General features: G+C 38.4%; 1 protein-coding gene across 1 annotated transcript; it reads left to right on the top strand.

Moving 5' to 3' along the window:
• Nucleotides 1-105: 105 nt before the first annotated feature.
• Nucleotides 106-20,296, top strand: LOC134199505 (uncharacterized). Its single transcript, XM_062670556.1, has 2 exons — nt 106-6,599; nt 18,946-20,296. Exon 1 carries the CDS (start codon nt 687-689, stop codon nt 5,997-5,999), a length of 5,313 nt encoding a protein of 1,770 aa, XP_062526540.1. The 5' UTR covers nt 106-686; the 3' UTR covers nt 6,000-6,599; nt 18,946-20,296.
• Nucleotides 20,297-21,237: the final 941 nt, after the last annotated feature.

Below are 21,237 nucleotides of genomic sequence, written 5' to 3'. Positions count from 1 at the left end.
TCCTCTAATCAATATGCAGAACCAACTACCGGGTTATAAAGCCAAATGTTCCGTCCCGTAACAGTTTGTTCTAAAATACATATTTATATTATTATTTTTTTTTTTATTGTGAATAATTTTTTTTTTTTTATTCTTTGAGTACGTAACGCGACACAATTTGGTTTATATGTATTATTCATTTCTTATTTTTTCTTGTACTGGGTCTGCGACATGTTGTGTGTATCGGAATGCACCATTTCCGTGGGAAATGGTTCTTCGGCGCGACACTAGCGCCACCACTTGCCTGCCTGTTAGTGCGGCAAAAACAAGAAACAAGAGTTTTTCGCGCGAAGCCGCTGTAGCCGCATCGGCACGCGCATAATATTTAATTAGTGTGTAAAGTTCCCCCTTTCATATAAAAAACTGGAAAATAGTGACAGTGACCTATGACTACATGTGAAGGATAGATGAACTGATTCTGTCGGCAATACTCATCCTCTACCAGGACCTTCGGACGTGGTTGCGGGACGATTCACGGTAAGTCGTCAGACCTAGGCCATATCCTAATCATAAATTTGGTCCATTCGAACCGGATACATATTTTCCAGTTTGTGTCGTGTTATTTAGCAGTATTTACGTACTCATTTTCAAATTGTAAAATCACGCGTTCGATTCTTAGCGTCCCCCGCCATCTTTTGTTTCGCAAAATGTCGGAAGGTGAAGAATTATCGCCGTGTGAACAAGATATTTTCGAAAGGGATTTAATTCTTGATGAACTCAAACGTATCATTCTACTCGCGAAGACGAACGAACAACAATTTCGCTCGCGTACTATAGACCTGGCGGCTCACCAAAGAAAGTTTACAAAGGTTCAGACTAAAATTGAAAAGTTTCTCATCAGATCCAAATCATTTAGCAAAGATGATAACATAAAGATTCGTAATTATTTTAATGACTTGTACTACGAAATTGTCGGTCACTTAAACTCGTTAAAGTCGATGGATGAGCGTCAGCGCCGTTTCAATCGGTCAAGTAATTGTTCATTTGATGCAATTGGTAACGATAAAAGAAATTTACCTACTTTACCTTTACCTGAATTCAAAGGCGATCCTACGGATTGGCCATCATTTTATGATTTGTTCAAATCGTTAGTGCATAGCAACAATGCCTACTCTAAAGCAGAGAAACTTAGATATCTTCTACTTGCAGTGAAAAACGAACCGTATAACCTGATCAAATCCATACCTATCACGGAAGATAACTACCCGATCGCGTTAGAAATATTGTTAACCCGCTACGAAAATAAAAGAGTAATTGCGTCGAAACATCTAGATCGAATTTTAGACATAGAATCGTGTTCAGATAGATCTCCGTATAGTGTACGAAAATTGTTAAATGTCTATCAGGAAAACATGAAGGCGTTAGAGGTCATGGACTTTCCGACTCATGAGTGGAGTTTCGTTCTCCTACAAATTTTACTACGTAAAATTCCGAGTAGTATGAGAAAGGGATTCGAACGTTCATTGGCCAAGCCATCCGATATTCCAGAAGTAGACACATTGGTTTCATATTTACAACATGAAATCGCCGCGGAAGAAATGGTATCTCCTAGCTCCTCAAGTACCTCCGCACAGCACGCTAACAAACAGATATCGTGGGTAGGTAATCCGCTGCCATTACAGCCGCGTAGCTACAATGTAAGTCCGAACAGTTTTGCGCCGGTAAAGCGATCGTTTGCCGCCAACGTGTCATCAGACCAAACTCGACCTACAGTCGATAGTAATAAGGTTCGAACTTGCTTGAAGTGTAACGGTTCACACATTTTGACAAAATGTGCAGAGTTTTTAAATCTTTCCCCACAGGATAGGTATTCCCTTGTACAAAACAAAAGTGTTTGTTATAATTGTTTGAATGTCGGTCACGACGTAAAAAATTGCATTTCTAATTTTGTGTGTAGAACGTGTCATAAACGACATCATAGTTTATTACATTTTACGAATCAACCGGCTCAAGCGCTAGCGGTTGCAAGCGAAACCAAGCAACCTATTGTTGTTCCGCTCACTCCTATGCAGGAGAAGCCGACTCCGATCGCGGTACACGGAAATTGCGCATCTAACTTACCTCTCGCTCGCACTGGAACAGTGTTGTTATCGACAGCACTAGTGGATATTGGCATAGGTAATAATATGACGATTTCCACTGTTAGATGCATGGTAGACACGGGGAGCCAGGCATCGTTTATTACCGAAGCTTGTGTGCAGCGCTTAGGTCTAGCGCGCCGGCATAGCAACGTGCCGGTGTTCGGTATTGGTGACACCGGACCCGTGCATCCAAAAGGTTTAGTTTCGTGTTCCATTGCGCCTAAAGGTCAACAACAACCTGTCATTCCGGTAAATGCGTTAATTTTGCCCGAATTAATTCCAAAAATGCCAAGTGTACCTTTACCGTATACCGGGTGGTCACATTTGAAAAATCTGAAGTTAGCTGATCCGGACTTTCATACGCCCCAGCCTGTTGAAATGTTACTAGGAGCGGATATACTATCCCACGTGTTACTAGGCAACACTATCGTAGGCCCGCCGGGCACGCCGATCGCTATGAATAGTGTGTTCGGTTATTTACTTTTAGGCAAATTAGATTTAGATTCTTCTGTTCCAACTTCATTTCAAGTGTGTTTTAGCTCGTTTGACAACGACAACCTTCAGAGATTTTGGGAGCTGGAATCAATACCAGAGAAACGGAGTTACACTCCAGATGAGGAGTTGTGCGAATCCTTTTTTCAAAAGACGCACACTCGTAATGCGGACGGGCGATACGTGGTCGCCCTCCCGTTTAAGCCCGACGCACCGTCTCTCGGCGAGTCGCGGTCCATTGCGCTAGCTCGGCTTCATAAACTAGAATATCGGTTAGAACGCAACCTCAAGTTGAAGGCTGATTACCACGCTTGTCTCCAGGAATACGTAGACCTCAACCACATGGAGCTCGTCGATGATCAACCTTCAGTTAGTGAAAGTTATTACATTCCGCACCACTGCGTGGTCAAAGAATCGAGTGAGTCGACGCCTACACGTGTGGTGTACGACGCCGGTTGTCGCTCAACTAGTGGGTATTCGCTCAATGACGTTTTACTAACGGGTCCTAAGCTTCACATGGACATAGTGGACGTCCTTCTTAAATTTCGTGTCCATTCAATCGCGCTTACTGCCGACATAAAACAAATGTATCGTAATATACTTGTTCGTGAAAGTGACAAAGATTTTCAGCGTATTGTGTGGCGCACATCACCAGAGCAAACTATTCGTGACTACCGTTTGCGTACAGTCACATTCGGTGTGAAATCGTCACCTTACCTCGCTCTGCGTACAATAAAACAACTCGCTCAAGATGAGGCCGAGCGGTTCAAACTCGCGTCGCCCGTTTTACTTAACGATGTTTTCGTCGACGACGTCGTATCTGGCGAGGACTCTGAAGTCAGCGCACTCGCGCTACAACAAGAGCTGATAGGTATTTGTGGGGCGGCTGGGTTTGAATTGCGCAAATGGCACAGCAACTCGCCAGCGTTACTCGCTGCGGTGCTGCCATCAGAGTCTCATGGTGAGCGGCCGGAGAACGTTCTCTTCGCTGAAATGGAGATCGACAAAAAGGTTAAGGTTCTGGGCTTACAGTGGAACCCTAAATCTGATTCATTCAATTTTAAAGTCCAAGTTTCATCGATTAAGTGTACAAAGCGTGTCATTCTTTCAGAAATAGCAAAAATATACGACCCCCTCGGGCTATTATCACCGGTCACATTGTTTGCCAAACATTTGATTCAACTCTTATGGATAGCCAAAGTCGATTGGGATGAGACGCCGCCTGTTGACATAGTAAATTCGTGGTCTTCTTTCGTTGACGAGCTCCCACTCATCTCACAAATCTCATTTCCGCGTTATATATTTAACAATACCAATCCCGAACCGATACAAATTCACGGTTTTGCTGACGCTTCCGAGAAGGGTTTCGGAGCATGTGTATATATTCGTTACAAAGATCAAGAAGATTTCATTCAAACTCACCTGATTATAGCCAAAACTCGCGTCGCACCGTTGAGTGTGCGTCTCACTATTCCTCGCCTCGAACTAATGGCGGCAGTCCTCTTATCTAAATTAATTGAAAAGGTAATGCTCACTTACAGTGGTCGTGTTCGCTTCGACCAGGTCTACGCTTGGTCCGACGCATCCATCGTGCTAGCATGGCTACACTCATCTCCGCACGAATGGAAAACCTTCGTTTCGAACCGTGTCAGTGAGATTTTGCGCCGCATACCCGCGGACCGCTGGCGCCACGTCCCGTCGGCCGACAATCCCGCCGACGCTGCGTCTCGTGGCCTTTTGCCCGCCGCGCTCGTACAGCATGACTTATGGTACCACGGACCCTCGTGGCTACATCTGGGTCAGAACTCCTGGCCGATTCAAAATCCCGTAAGAGACACATGCGAAGAAAAACGCAACGTATCGGTGTGTTCCAGCGCGTCAACGGCGCCGCCTATACAGGATGTTGATTTTATTACGCGATTTTCGTCGCTCGGGAAACTTGTTCGTGTCACCGCACTCATCTTTCGGTTTTTCAACAAATGTAAAAAAACACAACAATCGTTTTCAAGGTACATTACCGTGACAGAATATAATTTCGCATTAAATCGGCTCATTCGAATTACGCAGCAATCCGTGTTTAGCGAAGACATAATCAATATCCGAGTGGGTAAATTACCATCAACGAATTTGCGTCGTTTAACGCCATACTTGGATGATACGGACGAGTTACTTAAAGTTGGTGGTCGAATCCATAAATCGCTTTTACAATTTGAATCCAAACATCAATTAATTCTACCTAAAAAACACCCTTTAACTAATCTTATTATTGACGATGCACACTTATGTAATTTACATGCCGGACCGCAGTCCGTTCGCTACGCGCTTTTACAACGCTATTGGATTTTGTCAAGCCGTAACATCGTGCGGCAGCGCATACATCGCTGCGTGCAGTGCTTCCGCGCGCGCCCGACGCACAATCAACCGCGCATGGGACCACTCCCAGCAGTTCGTGTTCGCCCCGCGCGACCGTTTCTAAAGACCGCGGTAGATTTTGTTGGTCCATTTTACGTGCGCGCCAATAAGGTGCGTAATGCAAAAATTATAAAATGTTACGTGTCGGTTTTCGTGTGTATGAGCGTTAAAGCGATACACCTCGAATTAGTTTCAGAGCTTTCCACAGAAGCCTTTATAGCAGCCCTGCGACGTTTCACGTCCCGTCGTGGTTTATGCACCGATATTTATTCAGACTGTGGAAAGAACTTTGTCGGGTGTAACCACTATCTTCAAGACCTTTACGAGTTTTTACGAAGGGAATCTGTGCAAAGCGCACTTAACCAACAAACCCTTCAACAGGGAATTACGTGGCACTTTCAACCTCCATACGCGAGCCATTTCGGAGGACTACATGAGTCTGGTGTTCGTAGTTTTAAACACCATCTTCATCGCGTTGTAGGTAATCGCATCCAAACGTACGACGAGATGCATACGTTCTTGTGTCAGGTCGAAGCGATCTTAAATTCGCGTCCACTTTGCGTTTTAAGTTCAGATGCTTCGGATCCCCTTTCATTAACACCTTCCCATTTTTTAATCGGAGAGCCCATGACAGCTCTGCCTGACGTATCATTGATAGATGAGTCACCGAATCGTCTCACTCGCTGGCGCTGGATTCAACAATCCATCCAGCACTTTTGGAAGAGATGGAGCAAAGAATATCTCCACGAACTTCAGCAAAGTAACAAGTGGCTTCAGGACAAGGGCGTCGCCCTTCGTGAAGGCACTGTTGTGGTGGTATGCGACGACCGCTTGCCGCCGTTGCAATGGAGGTTGGCGCGCATCCACGAACTTCATCCCGGCTCGGACAATATCACACGAGTTGTAACCATTAAAATGGGAAATTCCCTTTATAAACGACCCGTGGTTAAAATATGTCCTCTTCCCTTGGAGTAGTTCAAGTCATTAATTATTAGTTTTTTGAATTTATTAGTTTCGAGTAAGTTTTTTAAGCTTTACGTTCTTTCGATATTAGTTTTAACTTTTGAATATTAAAAGCAACTACGTGCTTTTAAGGTGAGCGGCATGTTCCGTCCCGTAACAGTTTGTTCTAAAATACATATTTATATTATTATTATTTTTTTTATTGTGAATAATTTTTTTTTTTTTATTCTTTGAGTACGTAACGCGACACAATTTGGTTTATATGTATTATTCATTTCTTATTTTTTCTTGTACTGGGTCTGCGACATGTTGTGTGTATCGGAATGCACCATTTCCGTGGGAAATGGTTCTTCGGCGCGACACTAGCGCCACCACTTGCCTGCCTGTTAGTGCGGCAAAAACAAGAAACAAGAGTTTTTCGCGCGAAGCCGCTGTAGCCGCATCGGCACGCGCATAATATTTAATTAGTGTGTAAAGTTCCCCCTTTCATATAAAAAACTGGAAAATAGTGACAGTGACCTATGACTACATGTGAAGGATAGATGAACTGATTCTGTCGGCAATACTCATCCTCTACCAGGACCTTCGGACGTGGTTGCGGGACGATTCACGGTAAGTCGTCAGACCTAGGCCATATCCTAATCACCAAACTATCCAAGGACTTACTTAAATCACACACAAAATATTTCGTCGGAATTGATCGAGCCGCTTAGAAAAAGTTCAGTGACAAACACATATACCGAAGAAATAACTATAAAAAAAATAGAAAAATCTAAGTAACTTAAAAGTCGTCGTGGCCTAAAAGATAAGACGTCAGGTGCAATAGTGTTGAAGCGATGCACCGGTGTTCGAATCCCGTAGGCGGGTACCAATTTTTCTAATGAAATACGTACTCAACAAATGTTCACGATTGACTTCCACGGTGAAGGAATAACATCGTGTAATAAAAGTGAAACCCGCAAAATTATAATTTGCGTAATTACTGGTGGTAGGACCTGTTGTGAGTCCGCGCGGGTAGGTACCACCGCCCTGCCTATTTCTGCCGTGAAGCAGTAATGCGTTTCGGTTTGAAGGGTGGGGCAGCCGTTGTAACTATACTGAGACCTTACAACTTATATCTCGAGGTGGGTGGCGCATTTACGTTGTAGATGTCTATGGGCTCCAGTAACCACTTAACATCAGGTGGGCTGTGAGCTCGTCCACCCATCTAAGCAATTAAAAAAAAAAAAAAAAAAAACTTTCACTTTTTTAATTGCGTCTTCAGCTATGTACTCATTTTCATTAAAATTATTTTAAGAATTATTTTTGCTTGTAAGAATATGATGTCATATTATACAGTATTTAAGACTTTAACTCGAACATAGCTTTTGTAGTTGGCTATGTACATTGTTGGTTTGTTAGTAATCTTATACCTAGTCTTGCCTATTTATGGCAAAGGAAAAAAAAATTCTATTACAAACAACATTTATTACTTTTACAGTGTGTTAGTTTAATACATAAATATAAAACAATTTAAAGTATAAAAAGCTTATTCAATATGGTCTCCATTGGCTGCAAAACAGTCCTTTAAACGTTGAGGCCAGTTATCAATAGAAGCACGCACTCTTTCCATGGGAAAAATTTTCACTGCCAATCGTACGGATTGTTTTAGGGACTCCAAATTATCATGACGTTTAGAGCAAGCCTTACTCTCTAAAACTGACCATAAATCATAATCCAGCGGATTAAGATCGGGACTAGACGACGGTTAGTCTTTAGCTCTAATGAAGTACGAAACGTTCGTTTCCAACTAAGACTGCGTAGACCGAGCTTTGTGACCTGGCGCCGAGTCTTGCTGGAAGGACCATTCTTGATTATTGAACATGGTGTTGTTAAGGGGCTTCACTACCTTCTCAAGAATGGTATCTTGATACACTTGTGCCGATGTTTTGATACCTTTTCCACAAAAGTATGGCTCAGTCACTCCTTCATAGCTAATACCCCACTAAACCATCACTGAAGTCGGATAGTGCCCACGTTGCACTCTGTCGACTAATTGGGAAGCTTCCTTAGAGCTTTGAGCATAAATACGGTCATTTTGTTTGTTAAAATGTTGCTCAATTGTAAAAAATTTCTCATCCGTAAACAAAATTTTTCTATAACCTCCCTTTGCGTACCGCTTCAGTAGTTGTTTCGATTTTACCACCCTATTCTCTTTTAAATTATCAGTTAAGAAATGACCAGTACGTCTCTTATAGGCTGCAAGTCCTAAGTCAGCTTCTAAAGTACGCGACATGGTTCTAGGTGCTATCTTCGGGACGGTGGGATGGATGTAATGTGCTCTGCGTCAACCCTGTCCCGCCGTTTCAATAGCCCCGACTGGGCTCCGGCCCGGTCCGAGGTAGGGCGCCGGTTGTGAGCGGCAGGAGTTTTTAGTGAGGTTCAACTCCCACATACCCCACCTGCCGCGCGGGTGGGGATCCGGCGATTTTCTCCTGTGGAAAAAAAAAAAGGTGCTATCTTCATCTCCCGAGATAAAATATTTTGCTTTCCGACAGGATTTCTTCGAATTTTTTCCCTTACTGCTTTGACCACCTTTTTCGTACGAACACTACGTGGACGGCCAGATCTTTTTCTGTCACAAACAGAAAAGGTCTCATTGCACCTATTAATAGCCCGGTACACAAACATTTTACTAATACCAAGCGTATGGAGAGTTTTAAAAATTGCATTTGGCTCCATACCTACTTTGTGTAATGCAATCACAGCGATTCGGTTCTCTTTATCACCCCACTCCATTTTAATATCGCAAAATATTGTACAATGTATTGGCGCCAAAATGAGAAAACTCAATGAGCAATCATATAAAAATGACAGATCCAAATTCAAATGTAATATTTTGTTTAGTTTTAATTGTAACAGTATTTATGGTCAGACTAAGTATGTAAAAATGACATGTTGTTCGTTAGTCTCGCTAAAACTCGAGAACGGCTGGACCGATTTGGTCTTGAATGATTTGTGGAAGTCCAGAGAAGGTTTAAAAGGTAAATAAATATGAAAATACTCGGAATTAAATAAAAATAACAATTTTGTTTTTCCTTTGATGTGTCCCCCGTCGGACGGATTCCTTTTGTTTGTTTTAAGTTTATTTTATAAAAAGTTTAGGTCCTTTATTTATCGATTGAGGCACTACGATGTCTGCCGGGTCAGCTAGATAACAATAAATAAATAAATGAGTTTTAATGTCTACCATTCATACTTAAAAGAGCATACCGCAAATCGAATTAATAACAATCAATCAAACAGTTAAACGGGCATGTCAGAAATAATTTTCAGTTCAAAATTTTGGCACTGAAAACCGCTTTTTTCATCAAGGTTGCTAATTTAGTGGCGCGTTTTGTAGAAACGTTTGAATTTTTTGCAAAGAGTGGGCAGCGTGTTTACAGCAGCGATCCGCGTGTGATTTAATACCACACGTTCATAATGTTAAATGCTTATACAGAGCTAATAATAATGTATAAGCATACAAGGTCGATACTTGCGAAATTTTGAACAAATATTGCTGGTTGCCGATATTTCAAATTCATTATTATTATTTCGGAAGTACAATTTTGCTTTCGATAGTTTCAATATCCATACTACGGTACGGTTAACTGTAATATTAAAATTTAAATTTTATATTATTCATAAGGACGTAATAAAGGATATACCGCATTTTGTCATTGAAACAAGTTAAAAACCATCGTAACCACAATGTTTATCGAAAACTTCAAATATAATTTACTTACATAGCCATATGACAAAGCGGCCACGGGAATTGTCCAAGTTGACAATTTAATAGGCAATTTTAAAGCCATGTATGGCGACGCGGGGGTGTAACGTTTTGTAGATGGCCTTGTACCAACATCATGCGATATTTTTGCTCAGAACGTTAATACGGAAGACTATTTCAAGAGTCAGGGTCGACGGCGCCCGTCACCCGCGCCCGCGCACCTCCTCCTCGCCGTGACGTGCTGGTATCAGATTTCTTGTAAGGTGACGCCCGTTCACCCCCAATTCGTAGCCGGCATTCTCTTTTAATGATTCATTTCCGTACTGGATACCGTAAATAGGTCATTTCCTCACTACAATCATTATAAAACTCATTGCCTTCGAAGTGACTGTTATTCTGCTTAATCGCCACTTATCACCCTTGAATACAAAACTAGATTAGGGTGTTTCGCGACTCCATTTTTATTCTGAATATAGAATTTTATTGAGAGACATTATTCGAATCTAAGATTAACTTTTGCCATTTTAGGGATTAAGGACAAGAAACAGATCTATTTAAAATACATATAAAGGTGAGGATGAAACTGTTCTGCCCAACTAATGTATTTATTACTCATTTATCGCTTAAACTTTCGAAGACGAACTAAGTTCAAATTATGAACTAATAACATAACGTAACCCTTTACAAAAAAAATATTTGGTTGGTAGGAAGACGTCATTTTGATTGTTTTCTAAAGCTGCAGTATGCTGTATGACCTCAACCCGTTTGCGCGAAGGTAATCTATAGTGATGTAAATAGACAGGAAGCCGCCGCAATGTCAGAAGTCTCAGTCGATCTATTTAATTTAATCTCCATTGTTTAAATTCTGCATATAATATTGAATGTATAAGGTTATTCTTTTATGTAAATTATTAAAGGAATTTCAAAACGAGTCATACTGTAAGATGATCGAAGATGATTACGAAAGCCAGACCGTGTGTTTCGAAAATTTTACTTTAATATTTATATTTATAAAATTAATTAAAAGTTGAGTTAAAATCAGAATTTTACATTCGATATCCAATTTATCAACGTTTTTGTGTTATTCACCAAAATTCCTTCCTAGTATGAATTCGACCTTAACATTATTACGCAGGAGCTAATCAACTCACTAGAGTTAATTATAATCAATAATGTCGACTATTAAATGTTTTTGTTGTCATTCTGTAACTCGTTGTATGAAATACGGAAATTATTTGTTTTGTTATGTTGAAAATTTAGTCATCTTCTACATATTTTCCAACGAAACGACAACTTTTTGTTTTGTACCGTTTTTTTGGAAAATCATTATACATCTACCGTTAAAGAAATAGGTAAGATCAATGTTTTGAAAAATGGTTTAAGCGACCAAAACCCAGCGCGGCAGCTACCGAAACTAGTAGACATCACACCTTTGCACCTCAAGCACACAAATTCTTTAACCCACAGACACAGCCTACTGAGTTTCTCGCCGGATCTTCTCAGAGGTGCGTTTCCGATCCGGTGGTATATTCTACGAAGCACTGCTCTTGATAGGGTTACCGTCAGTAACGTCGTCAGGTTTGAGCCCCACGAGCTCACCCACTTGTTAGGGTTACGCTGAAATGGCCATCAGCTTGGTAGGTGAAAAAAAACAATTTCAGTTAAAGACGCGCCTTTACTACGATCTGAAACGATTTTGGAAAACGGTGACACCAATCTCGGCAAATATCCAACAACTACCTGTATGCTTTTCATTTTGTACAATCGTTAATGCATTCAAATTAAATTCAAATTAAAATGATCGATTACAAAGTAAATTAAAACGTTGAGCCCAAAACCAATATAATGCCAAAATATAAAGCCAAAGCCAATGTAGTCAATCACCTAAATACCTTTAAACCTACTTTAGGCGTGCAGGTGCTCTTTACGCAGCACCTGTCGATACCAAGAAATACCAATCCGTAAAAACAAGATTAAAATCAGCCGAAAGCCTTTTAATAAGAGCTGAAACATTTTCAGGATAAGCCTTAATCATAGTAAGACTCTTTTATCAATATATTAAGCATATTATAGTATTGTAGGTATTATATATTATAGGTACTACATTATTATTGTTTTAGTGTTAGTACATATATATGTCTATTTATAGGATTTTTTTTAAATTTAATATTTCATAATTTCGTTTAATTTATTCTAGAATTGAACTCAGGCATATCTGACCATCTGGTAGGCGTTGCTAACGGTGACAATAAATAATGTATAATATAAAAGTCGGCGCAACGTCACTACCAACCAGATCCGTCATATATAATAACAATTCGTAGAATAACAATAACAATAATCAATGACAAGCACCATACATTTAACCCTTTGCCCTTTAAATCAATATTTTCACATACAAAATATCAACAATCATATAATTTACAGTTTTACGTATTATTGTTTATTGATGGAATCGGTTTATTTAAACCAGGATCAAGCCGATCATAATTATATGCGGTACAGACACATCAACAGCCGACTCAGAGACTACAAAGTCGTTAGCCGGAGCCTTGAACTTTGAGAACGGCAATAAACATGTTTGCGCGGTGAGCACTGCGCACTCCTTAGCCCGAGGGCGTGTACCTTAACAGAATAACAAACTTTCTAACGAATTACTTAAAGCACTAATATATTACATCTTATGAAAAAAGTCGGAAAAAAGTATGTTATATTAGAAAATTGTTTATGACATAAATTAGAGTACCTACTAGCTAACAATGTACTGAAGAGTAAGTATAAAATTTTTTTTATACTAACTATATTATCGCTTTTTTATCATGTATATGTGAACGTACAAAAAGCACAGCCTATAAGTGGCACAATGAACCACAAGCTCAAATAATTGTATTTTTATGTACTCCATTGATAAGACAACTATGACAAACATGGCGAACCATGGCATAAAGTGTCATAAACTTGAAAAACTTGGTCTCTGTTAGAGTAAAATCTCTCGGAACCATCACCGTTGTGACGTTCCTAGCCCTACGATTCACTCGATTTCATTGTTCCTGATTATTCCGTTACCTTCAGGCACGTGTAGATTGGATTGAATTAAGTAAAGAATATTCATGAAAAAATAAAGTATAATGAATTAAGAATACGGTAAATAATGTTTCATGTCGCATTTTAATTTGGCAAAGACCGCATAAATGCTCTTGTTTCGTTATTTTTGTACATATTTGATAAAATGTGAGAAAGTTAAATAAATAGTTTAAAATTGCAGCACTCTTTGCCGAACGGATTTACAAAAAAAAGAAGTTTTTTTTTGACAATATTGTATTCCATGAAAACACTGTTTACCCATAATCAGTTAGTTAGGGCCACAAAAGATATTTAACTGCCTATAGGGAATCGTAATTACATATTTCTCGATGACAACTTCATCATACTCGTAATCATCCGCATTTAGCAAAACAATGATCAAGGAAAATATTCCAGTTTGCGTACCTATGTACGGAATTAATAAAGTCCTTTGTGACGTGTCATGGTGTGCTGACCGCGATGCCGAGATAATGAGTCCATCAAGGGCGACGCGTGTTAATTAAAATTACCGTGAGTGGACATTCTTTGTTTAAATAGCGTTTAATGTCGCCCGCCAGCGTCGTGGACTATCAATGAGATAATAGGAAGCGTTCGTGTCGCATCAATGTCACAATGCAAGGTCGGTCCACGCACCCCGCTTCTTACGCGTTCTAATGATAAACCACGAAATCCATCAATACTTCATCTGCTCTTGGAATTAGTATCGCTTCCGCATAAGAACTGGAATCTGCAATACTATCAACATAGATAACAATGCATTTCGCTCAATAATGCGGTCTCATGCGAATAGCAGGATCAAGGTGACCCTATAAAAAGGATTTGAAAAAAAAAATAGAGTGTCGTGTCGGCTACATCTTTATATAAGGATTCGTAATCTACAAAAATTCAAAATGTTTTCTTTTGAAATTTTAAATTTAACTAATTTATGTTATGTAAACGAAATATATTTTCACCTCGTAGTGTTGCTTAAATACACGAAACGATTTACTCAATCTTTCAACTCATACGAGCCAATTGATATAAATAATATTAGGGACCAAATCATGTTTCTGATATGTCAGATTAAAAAACTATATGCGAACGTGTACGCTAAAAAACAACTAGTTTAACTAACAAGGAATTGGTACAAATTGTATTTTGATGTAATAATTATCCAACGTAAATTTGCTTAAATAATAAAAATAATTTGAATTTACATACTTTAGACAAATGAAAATAAAAACTATGTAGATTTCCTCAAAACCTAACGAAGCGGTGTGTCACTAGCTGATATATTTTTTTATTACTAGATGGGTGAACGAGCTCACAGCCCACCTGATGTTAAGTGGTTACTGGAGCCCATATACATCTACAACGTAAATGCGCCACCCACCTTGAGATATAAGTTCTAAGGTCTCAGTATAGTTACAACGACTGCCCTACCCTTCAAACCGAAACGCATTACTGCTTTACGGCAGAAATAGGCAAGGTGGTGGTACCTACCCGTGCGGACTCACAAGAGGTCCTACTACCAGTAAATTACACAGTACGATAGTCTTCAGTGCACCCTAATGTGGCTAAAATTTGCAGTTTTCTTTTATACATTTGCTCAAGTAGTAAATTTTATTTTAACAAAGTTTTCTATCCAAAGATGAATAAAAAATTGGTACGGTCGTATTTAATATACTTCATTTACATTTTCATCATCCGATGGGCATATGATCGAACTAAATATTCAACTATATTAGGTTGAAATGCCTCACTATTTAATTGCTTAATTTCAATAAAATTACAACAGATCCATTTTTATAAACCGTGGCCTTACATAATACTTGAACACTTTTTAATACAATTAAGCAATGAAACGAATTGTTTCATCACATGAAACATTGACAAATAAATATTACTTACATGCCTATTGTGTTTCAAACATGTGAGCAACAACCTTGTAGAAATAAGAAATAAGCGAAATAACAGTTAATATTTTTCATGCGGAGCTGTCAAAGAAAATGGTGTCTTACGTGCTAGGTACAGATTCTAAATTTATTTGATAGAGTCCAGTTCTTATCGACGTGCTCCTAATCAGAAAAGCACAAAGACCTTGAGCCTGACCCTGAGTATTTTTATCCGCATACACATTTCGCGAATGTTGCGTAGATACGAACAACGTGACGACGAATTACTAAACTAATTTTTACACAACGTCTGATAAAAGTAAAGATAATTGCAATTTTCTGAATACAACATAGAATACGTAATCAAGTACATTTACAGAATTTAACGAAATACGTATTAATGGGGCTTTAATTTTACGAACGAATTTACAGGAAATACAATTTATGAAAGATTTCGTGATAAGGTCACGTACGTACGTAAATTATTTGAGATACGTTTAGAATTGTTAAACATTACTTAAGGTGTTCTAAATGATAATATGTTATGCTATGTTAACATGGAGTAGAGTAGCCAGAGAGAGATCAGAATGGAGTAGGTTAGAGGAGGCCTTTGCCAACTGACAAACGGACTTACAGAAAGTAAAGAAGCACCAAATACGTGAACAATTTTAATTTTGTAAAATACATACATATACATATATCAGTATAAGTGCAGTAGTATAATAAACTTAATTGTATATCTGTTCTGTTGTCCGAATAAAAGGCTTTATTATTATTATTATTAAATGAAAATAACTATAAAAGAATAATTATTAAGGATGACGCAGTTTGATTAGTTTGTAGCAGGAAACGGGAATCGGTGTGCGTCGGAGGACAGCGGCGTTGGGCGGCAATGCGGTCAGCACCGGGCGGCGCCGGACGCAAGGCCACGCAGCCTCGCTCTAGGAAGTCAAGCGATTTGGCCTCGACCTTGTGTGTGCGAAATATATTATTCGACAACGACTCACCGCACCTCACTGCCCCTCCCACGCCAGCCTCCTCTTTGCAAAATGTCCTCTATTCATAGAAAACGTTCTCAGATTTGCAACAACTAGTCAGTGATACTGAAATTAATAATCGACTAGCTATCAAACTGTGTTTAGTTAAAGTAATGAAGATCTATCTACTAATTATGTTCTAATTAATAATTATTAACTAGTTTTAGTACTTACAATTTCCAAAAGAAGTCTAAGCTTACTAAATAATTCTGTAATTAATACCTATCTTCCCGGTCTAAGCTTCAAAAATAAGATTCCATTGCCAAATCTTCCTCGTAATTACGTAAACCGCGGAAAAAGAGTAAAGGTCGTTTGCAGATTATATTATCTTTATAAAAGCAAGCCATAATGATATGATAACTATAGTATCTAACGCGGAAATGAAATACCGTTACGCAAAGTAAAATCATTAAAAATTTGGTATGTATATTGCATGTTACATCTGTTACTAGGATCTCATGACCATATGACCTTTGAGTCATCGGTAGACGAGTCGCGGACACTTCATTATTTTAATCAACGAATGACTGTTCAACACACAAATTAGTTCTTAGAACGCCCTCATTGAGATAACATACACAAATATTATATTATGAGACTAGCTGTTGATAATATTGTTAAATATGATTGTTTTATCCCTCAGACGCAGCCCACTGAGTTTCTCGCCGGATCTTCTCAGTGGGTCGCGTTTCCGATCCGGCGGTAGATTCTGCGAACGGCTCTTGCTAGGGTTCGTGTTAGCAACTTCGTCAGGTTTGAGCCCCGTGAGCTCACCTACTAGTTAAGGTTCCGCTGAAATAGCCTCTCAAGGCTATCAACTTAGGTAGGAAAAAAAATAATTATTTGTTAGATTCGTGAACGTGTCTATGGTACCATTTTTATGAAGTTACCGGAGCCCATAAACAACAGAAAATAAACCTTGAGATAAAATGTGAAATTCCCAATCGAATTGTACAATGGCTGCCCCGCTGTTCAAACTAGAACGCGTTATCAAAAAATCCTTTATTTTTTTTTTAATTCAAAAGTAATATCGAGATTCGCTTTTTAATGAGTAGAATGCAGAGTCAAGTACATCGAGTAAGCTGTTGTGGTTCGATGTTATGGCAATATTCAGCTTCTGTCGCCATTGTTCTCGTTTGTTACGCAAAATGTTTAATAAACAATTCCGTTTCGCAGTTTTCATTCTCAATGTAAACATGGACGTGGTTCGCCTGTTGTTCATACTAAATCATGGCTAAACGAAGAAGGTTTTGTAAAGAATTTATTAGATACTCGAGTAGATCAAATCAAAGAGCAACTCTACTTAAACAAACGGATTTAATTTCCTTTAAAGTAAAACATTAGATTAGATCGAGGGGTAATAAGCTCTGGCTTAAGCGACATTTTTGGAACTTTACAGGAGAGCCATTTCGCATTTAAAATTTGGAAAAACTATCATGATCAACAAAACTTCTGCGGCTATTTGAATGGGTTAAAATAATTGAAGTTTACTTAAAAACATTGAATGTCGATGCTAATCTTCTACCTTCTATATATATAAAAATGAATTGCTGTTCGTTAGTCTCGCTAAAACTCGAGAACGGCTGAACCGATTTGGCTAATTTTGGTCTTGAACTATTCGTGGAAGTCCAGAGAAGGTTTAAAAGGTGAAAAAATATTAAAATGATCGGAATTATATAAAAAAACAAACAATTTTGTTTTTCCTTTGATATGTCCCCGGTCGGATGGATTCTTTTTGTTTTTTTTTAAGTTTATTTTATACACAAGCTTAGGTCTTTTATTTATCGATTGAGGCAATACGAAGTCTGCCGGGTCAGCTAGTACCAAATAAAAAGGGCCTTTGATTACAAAGATAAATGTCACGTATTAAGAGAAATGTCGCTTGAACCAAATAGCCTTTCATCCCTCGATATGCAACTCAATGCACTATTAGTAAATAAATTCAGAAAAAAAAAATTGTTTTAGATTTTTTCCGTCTAATCACTGGTAGTCTTGAGACGCTATTCCAGCTTCCCCAGTTTGGTGGGCGTGTTCACGGAGTTCAACCAGAGAGTATCAGATAGCACTTGCCTTAGCAAGAGCAGTGCTTCTCTGAATCTACCTTGGGATCGGAATCGCGACCCACTGTGAACACCCGGCGAGAAACTCATTGAGTTAATTGTAACAATAAAGTGACTAAATTTTAATCAATTTGTTATTCAACAAAGTCTCATAGCCAGCCGTGTTTCGGAAAATTAAGTTTTCAATTTTTTTTTAAAACTCTACCTCATTTATCATGAAACCCTAAAAACAAACCAAAGAAATTATTAAAAATAATAATTTTACTTCTTCCAACTGTTTTTATAACCTCATACAATAAGTAGTAATATTATGTTGAAAGAAAGTTTCATTTATTTTATAAATTGTACGACGCAAATTTATATACTTGTGTATTTACACATTCGAATTTCATCAGCCAGTAGTGGATATGTATTTATCAATTTATTACAAATAGTTCTAACTTAGACGCAATTACACAATTCACATACATTTTGTAACTAAATTTAACATGGCAACGTTCGTACACATTTTTTTTTTATTGCTTAGAAGGGTGGACGAGCTCACGGTTCACCCGGTGTTAAGTGGTTACCGGAGCTCATAGACTTCGACAACCACCCACCTTGAGACATGAGTTCTAAGGTATCACTTGTACATCGGCTGCCCCGCCCTTCAAACCGAAACGCATTACTGCTTCATGGCAGAAATAGGAAGGGCTGCGGACTCACAAGATATTCTATCACCACTAAAAACTGAAGCAATCGAAGCTTAGAACCACTACATATAATAAATAGTACAGATTCTAAGACCATCTCTCACTTACTTTTACCCGTAATTACATCTCTAATTTTATAATATAATGAAAAAAGTATATGTTTTTTTTATTGCCCTTTTAGGCAGACGAGCATACGGCCCACTTGATGGTGCGTGGTTACCGTCGCCCATGGACTTCAGCAATGCCAGAGGCAGAGCCAAGCCGCTGCCTACCTATGTGGTCGATCTGAACAAATTATTGTGAAAAATAATGAGTTTACTGGCAAAACAAACAAATCTTTTGTACACGTCTATAGTGCAGTATCTTTCGAATTAGTTATATAGCCAAGTTCCATTCCCGACATGTGTAAATATTAAAAAATAAAAAAGGTATTTAAAATTTCAAACCCTTATGTTTCTAGCCTGGTTGGAGGACGCCCCACGCTCCTGGTACCCATCCGTGGCCTCCATTCGAGGACTTTCCGCCCCCACCTGGCGTTGCTGGCTCGACAGATGTGACCGGCCCATTGCCACTTCAGCCTGCTAACTTTGAGAGCTATGTCGTCGACTTTGGTTCTCCGTCGAATTTCTTCGTTCCGGATTTTGTCCCTTATAGAAATACCTTAGTGCGCACGGCGGGAAATCGTTGGATGCGGAAGGCGAAGGACCGCATTATGTGGAAGGCATTGGGGAAGGCCTATGTTCAGCAGTGGGCTGATAAATGATGATGATTATGATGATGATGTTTCTAACGTCCATCCGAATGGTTTTAAAAAAACCGACTTTTATTTATCCCTCAATGTGACATTTTAATTACAGTCGTACGTGCAAAAAGAGAAAAAAAAACAATTACAAAAATGCACTTTTGTTTTTTTATCGCAAAATGACACAAACGAAGATTATTATACATACTAGAATAACACAAAGGACGCTGCAACTCAATACGGCCCGTACTGCTTTAGTAAGCTCACTATACGAACGACCTTAATCTTGAACGATAGTGCTGCAAGCCAGAGCAGCGCCCTCGCCTTATCACATTATATTAATATTGTCTTTCGCCTTATTTAATTTAGTTTCGCTTAAAACAATACATTGAACTTAACTAACCTCATTATCTTACTATTGTCTCATTGTGAATGATAGATGAAAGAGTGCTCGACAGCGCGTAATGTCGATATAGAATTAAAATAACTTAGGTTTACTTGAACATGAAACAAAAAGGTTTAATTTAAAATAATTTTAATTTAATTGTTGTGAATTTAACAACAGTAAAACCTTTTTGGAAAAATAATCGTCTTAAATTAAAAGAATAAGGAGGATGTTCTCAATTCGCGGCATTCGTTTTTATTGGTAAACTGACATTGATACTGATTTGAACCATTGTCTCGGCAATAAAATTTTAGTTACTGTGCAGCTTTTTATTGCAGGACATAGTAATTGTTAATTTTTGTCACAAACATTCTTATGATATCACTCACAAGATAAGACACAATGAGCTTATTATAAATAAGGATATTCCGGGAACAGGCCAGTGCTTGCCTTGTTACAATTTCACGATAATTTAGATATCAGCGAATCTGCCTATCCATGTGTCACAGATACATTGTTACTTCGTCGATTTCGAAGAAATTTGTTGAATCGTTTATTTGTAAGGATCGTTTATTTGTATATTATAGCGCCAGTTCAAATGTAATTCAATTGAACAAATATTTAACGACATTAAACTATTAAATATTTATCGAAAATAAACATGAGCAATTTCCAGTAGAGTTACTTAATTGTTTTTTTTTATGTTAAAAAATAACACAACACAACACTAACAAAGTAGTGTATGCAATACGTTCATTACTAACATACCTTTTACAGTTTTCTTTGTTCTATTGAAGAACCTAATGTTTCTTCTGAAGTTTTTAAAGTCAATCTAATATATAAAATTCTCGGGTCACGGTGTGCGTGATTGAACTCCTCCGAAACGGCTCGACCGATTTTCGTGAATCTTAGTGTGCATATCGGCCAGGGTGGAAAATCGGACAACATTTATTTTTCACCCCTCTAAATGTTAAGGGTGGTCCACCCCTAAATTTTTTTATTTATTTTTTAGACAACATTTTTGGTTTTTATTTTTTTATGATACAGCATACAAAAATACATACAACCCTAAATTTTCACCCCTCTACGATCAACCCTTATTTTTTATTTGTTAATCCTTACACACTTACAATAAGTTAGTTTTTTTTTCTATACTAGAAATTCCCTAGAAATCTTATATAATAATATGACAAAACAACGTTTGCCGGGTCAGCTAGTATTAAAATAAAATTGTCAGTGTAATAGGTTATTTTATCGCGAAACCAAAAAAATTGTTACGCGATCATTCTTCTTAATAATTATCCACCAGCTGACGTATCTTGAAGAATTCTGCAACTTCATTCCGTTTATCCAGTGGCATAGAATGATGTTTCTGAAAATCGCAGCAGCATTGTCTTTTTTTTAGAGAACAAAACAATTTACGCTGCTATAAAAATGACTTAAGATAACACGAAATTCAATTGATCAACAATGAAAAAAAAAACACGCGACCAAACCCTCTAATCAAACAGAAACGTACTGTTGCGGTGCGTCATCAACATTTATGACGTGTGTCACCAATACTGACCCTGAACGAAGAATATGAATAAACAGTTCACAATCAACGTGGTACATGTAATCACCGC

This window comes from Bombyx mori, chromosome 10 (genome assembly GCF_030269925.1).
Source record: "Bombyx mori chromosome 10, ASM3026992v2".
NCBI classification, from domain to species: domain Eukaryota; kingdom Metazoa; phylum Arthropoda; class Insecta; order Lepidoptera; family Bombycidae; genus Bombyx; species Bombyx mori.
This window is presented reverse-complemented; position numbering and strand designations above follow the sequence as displayed.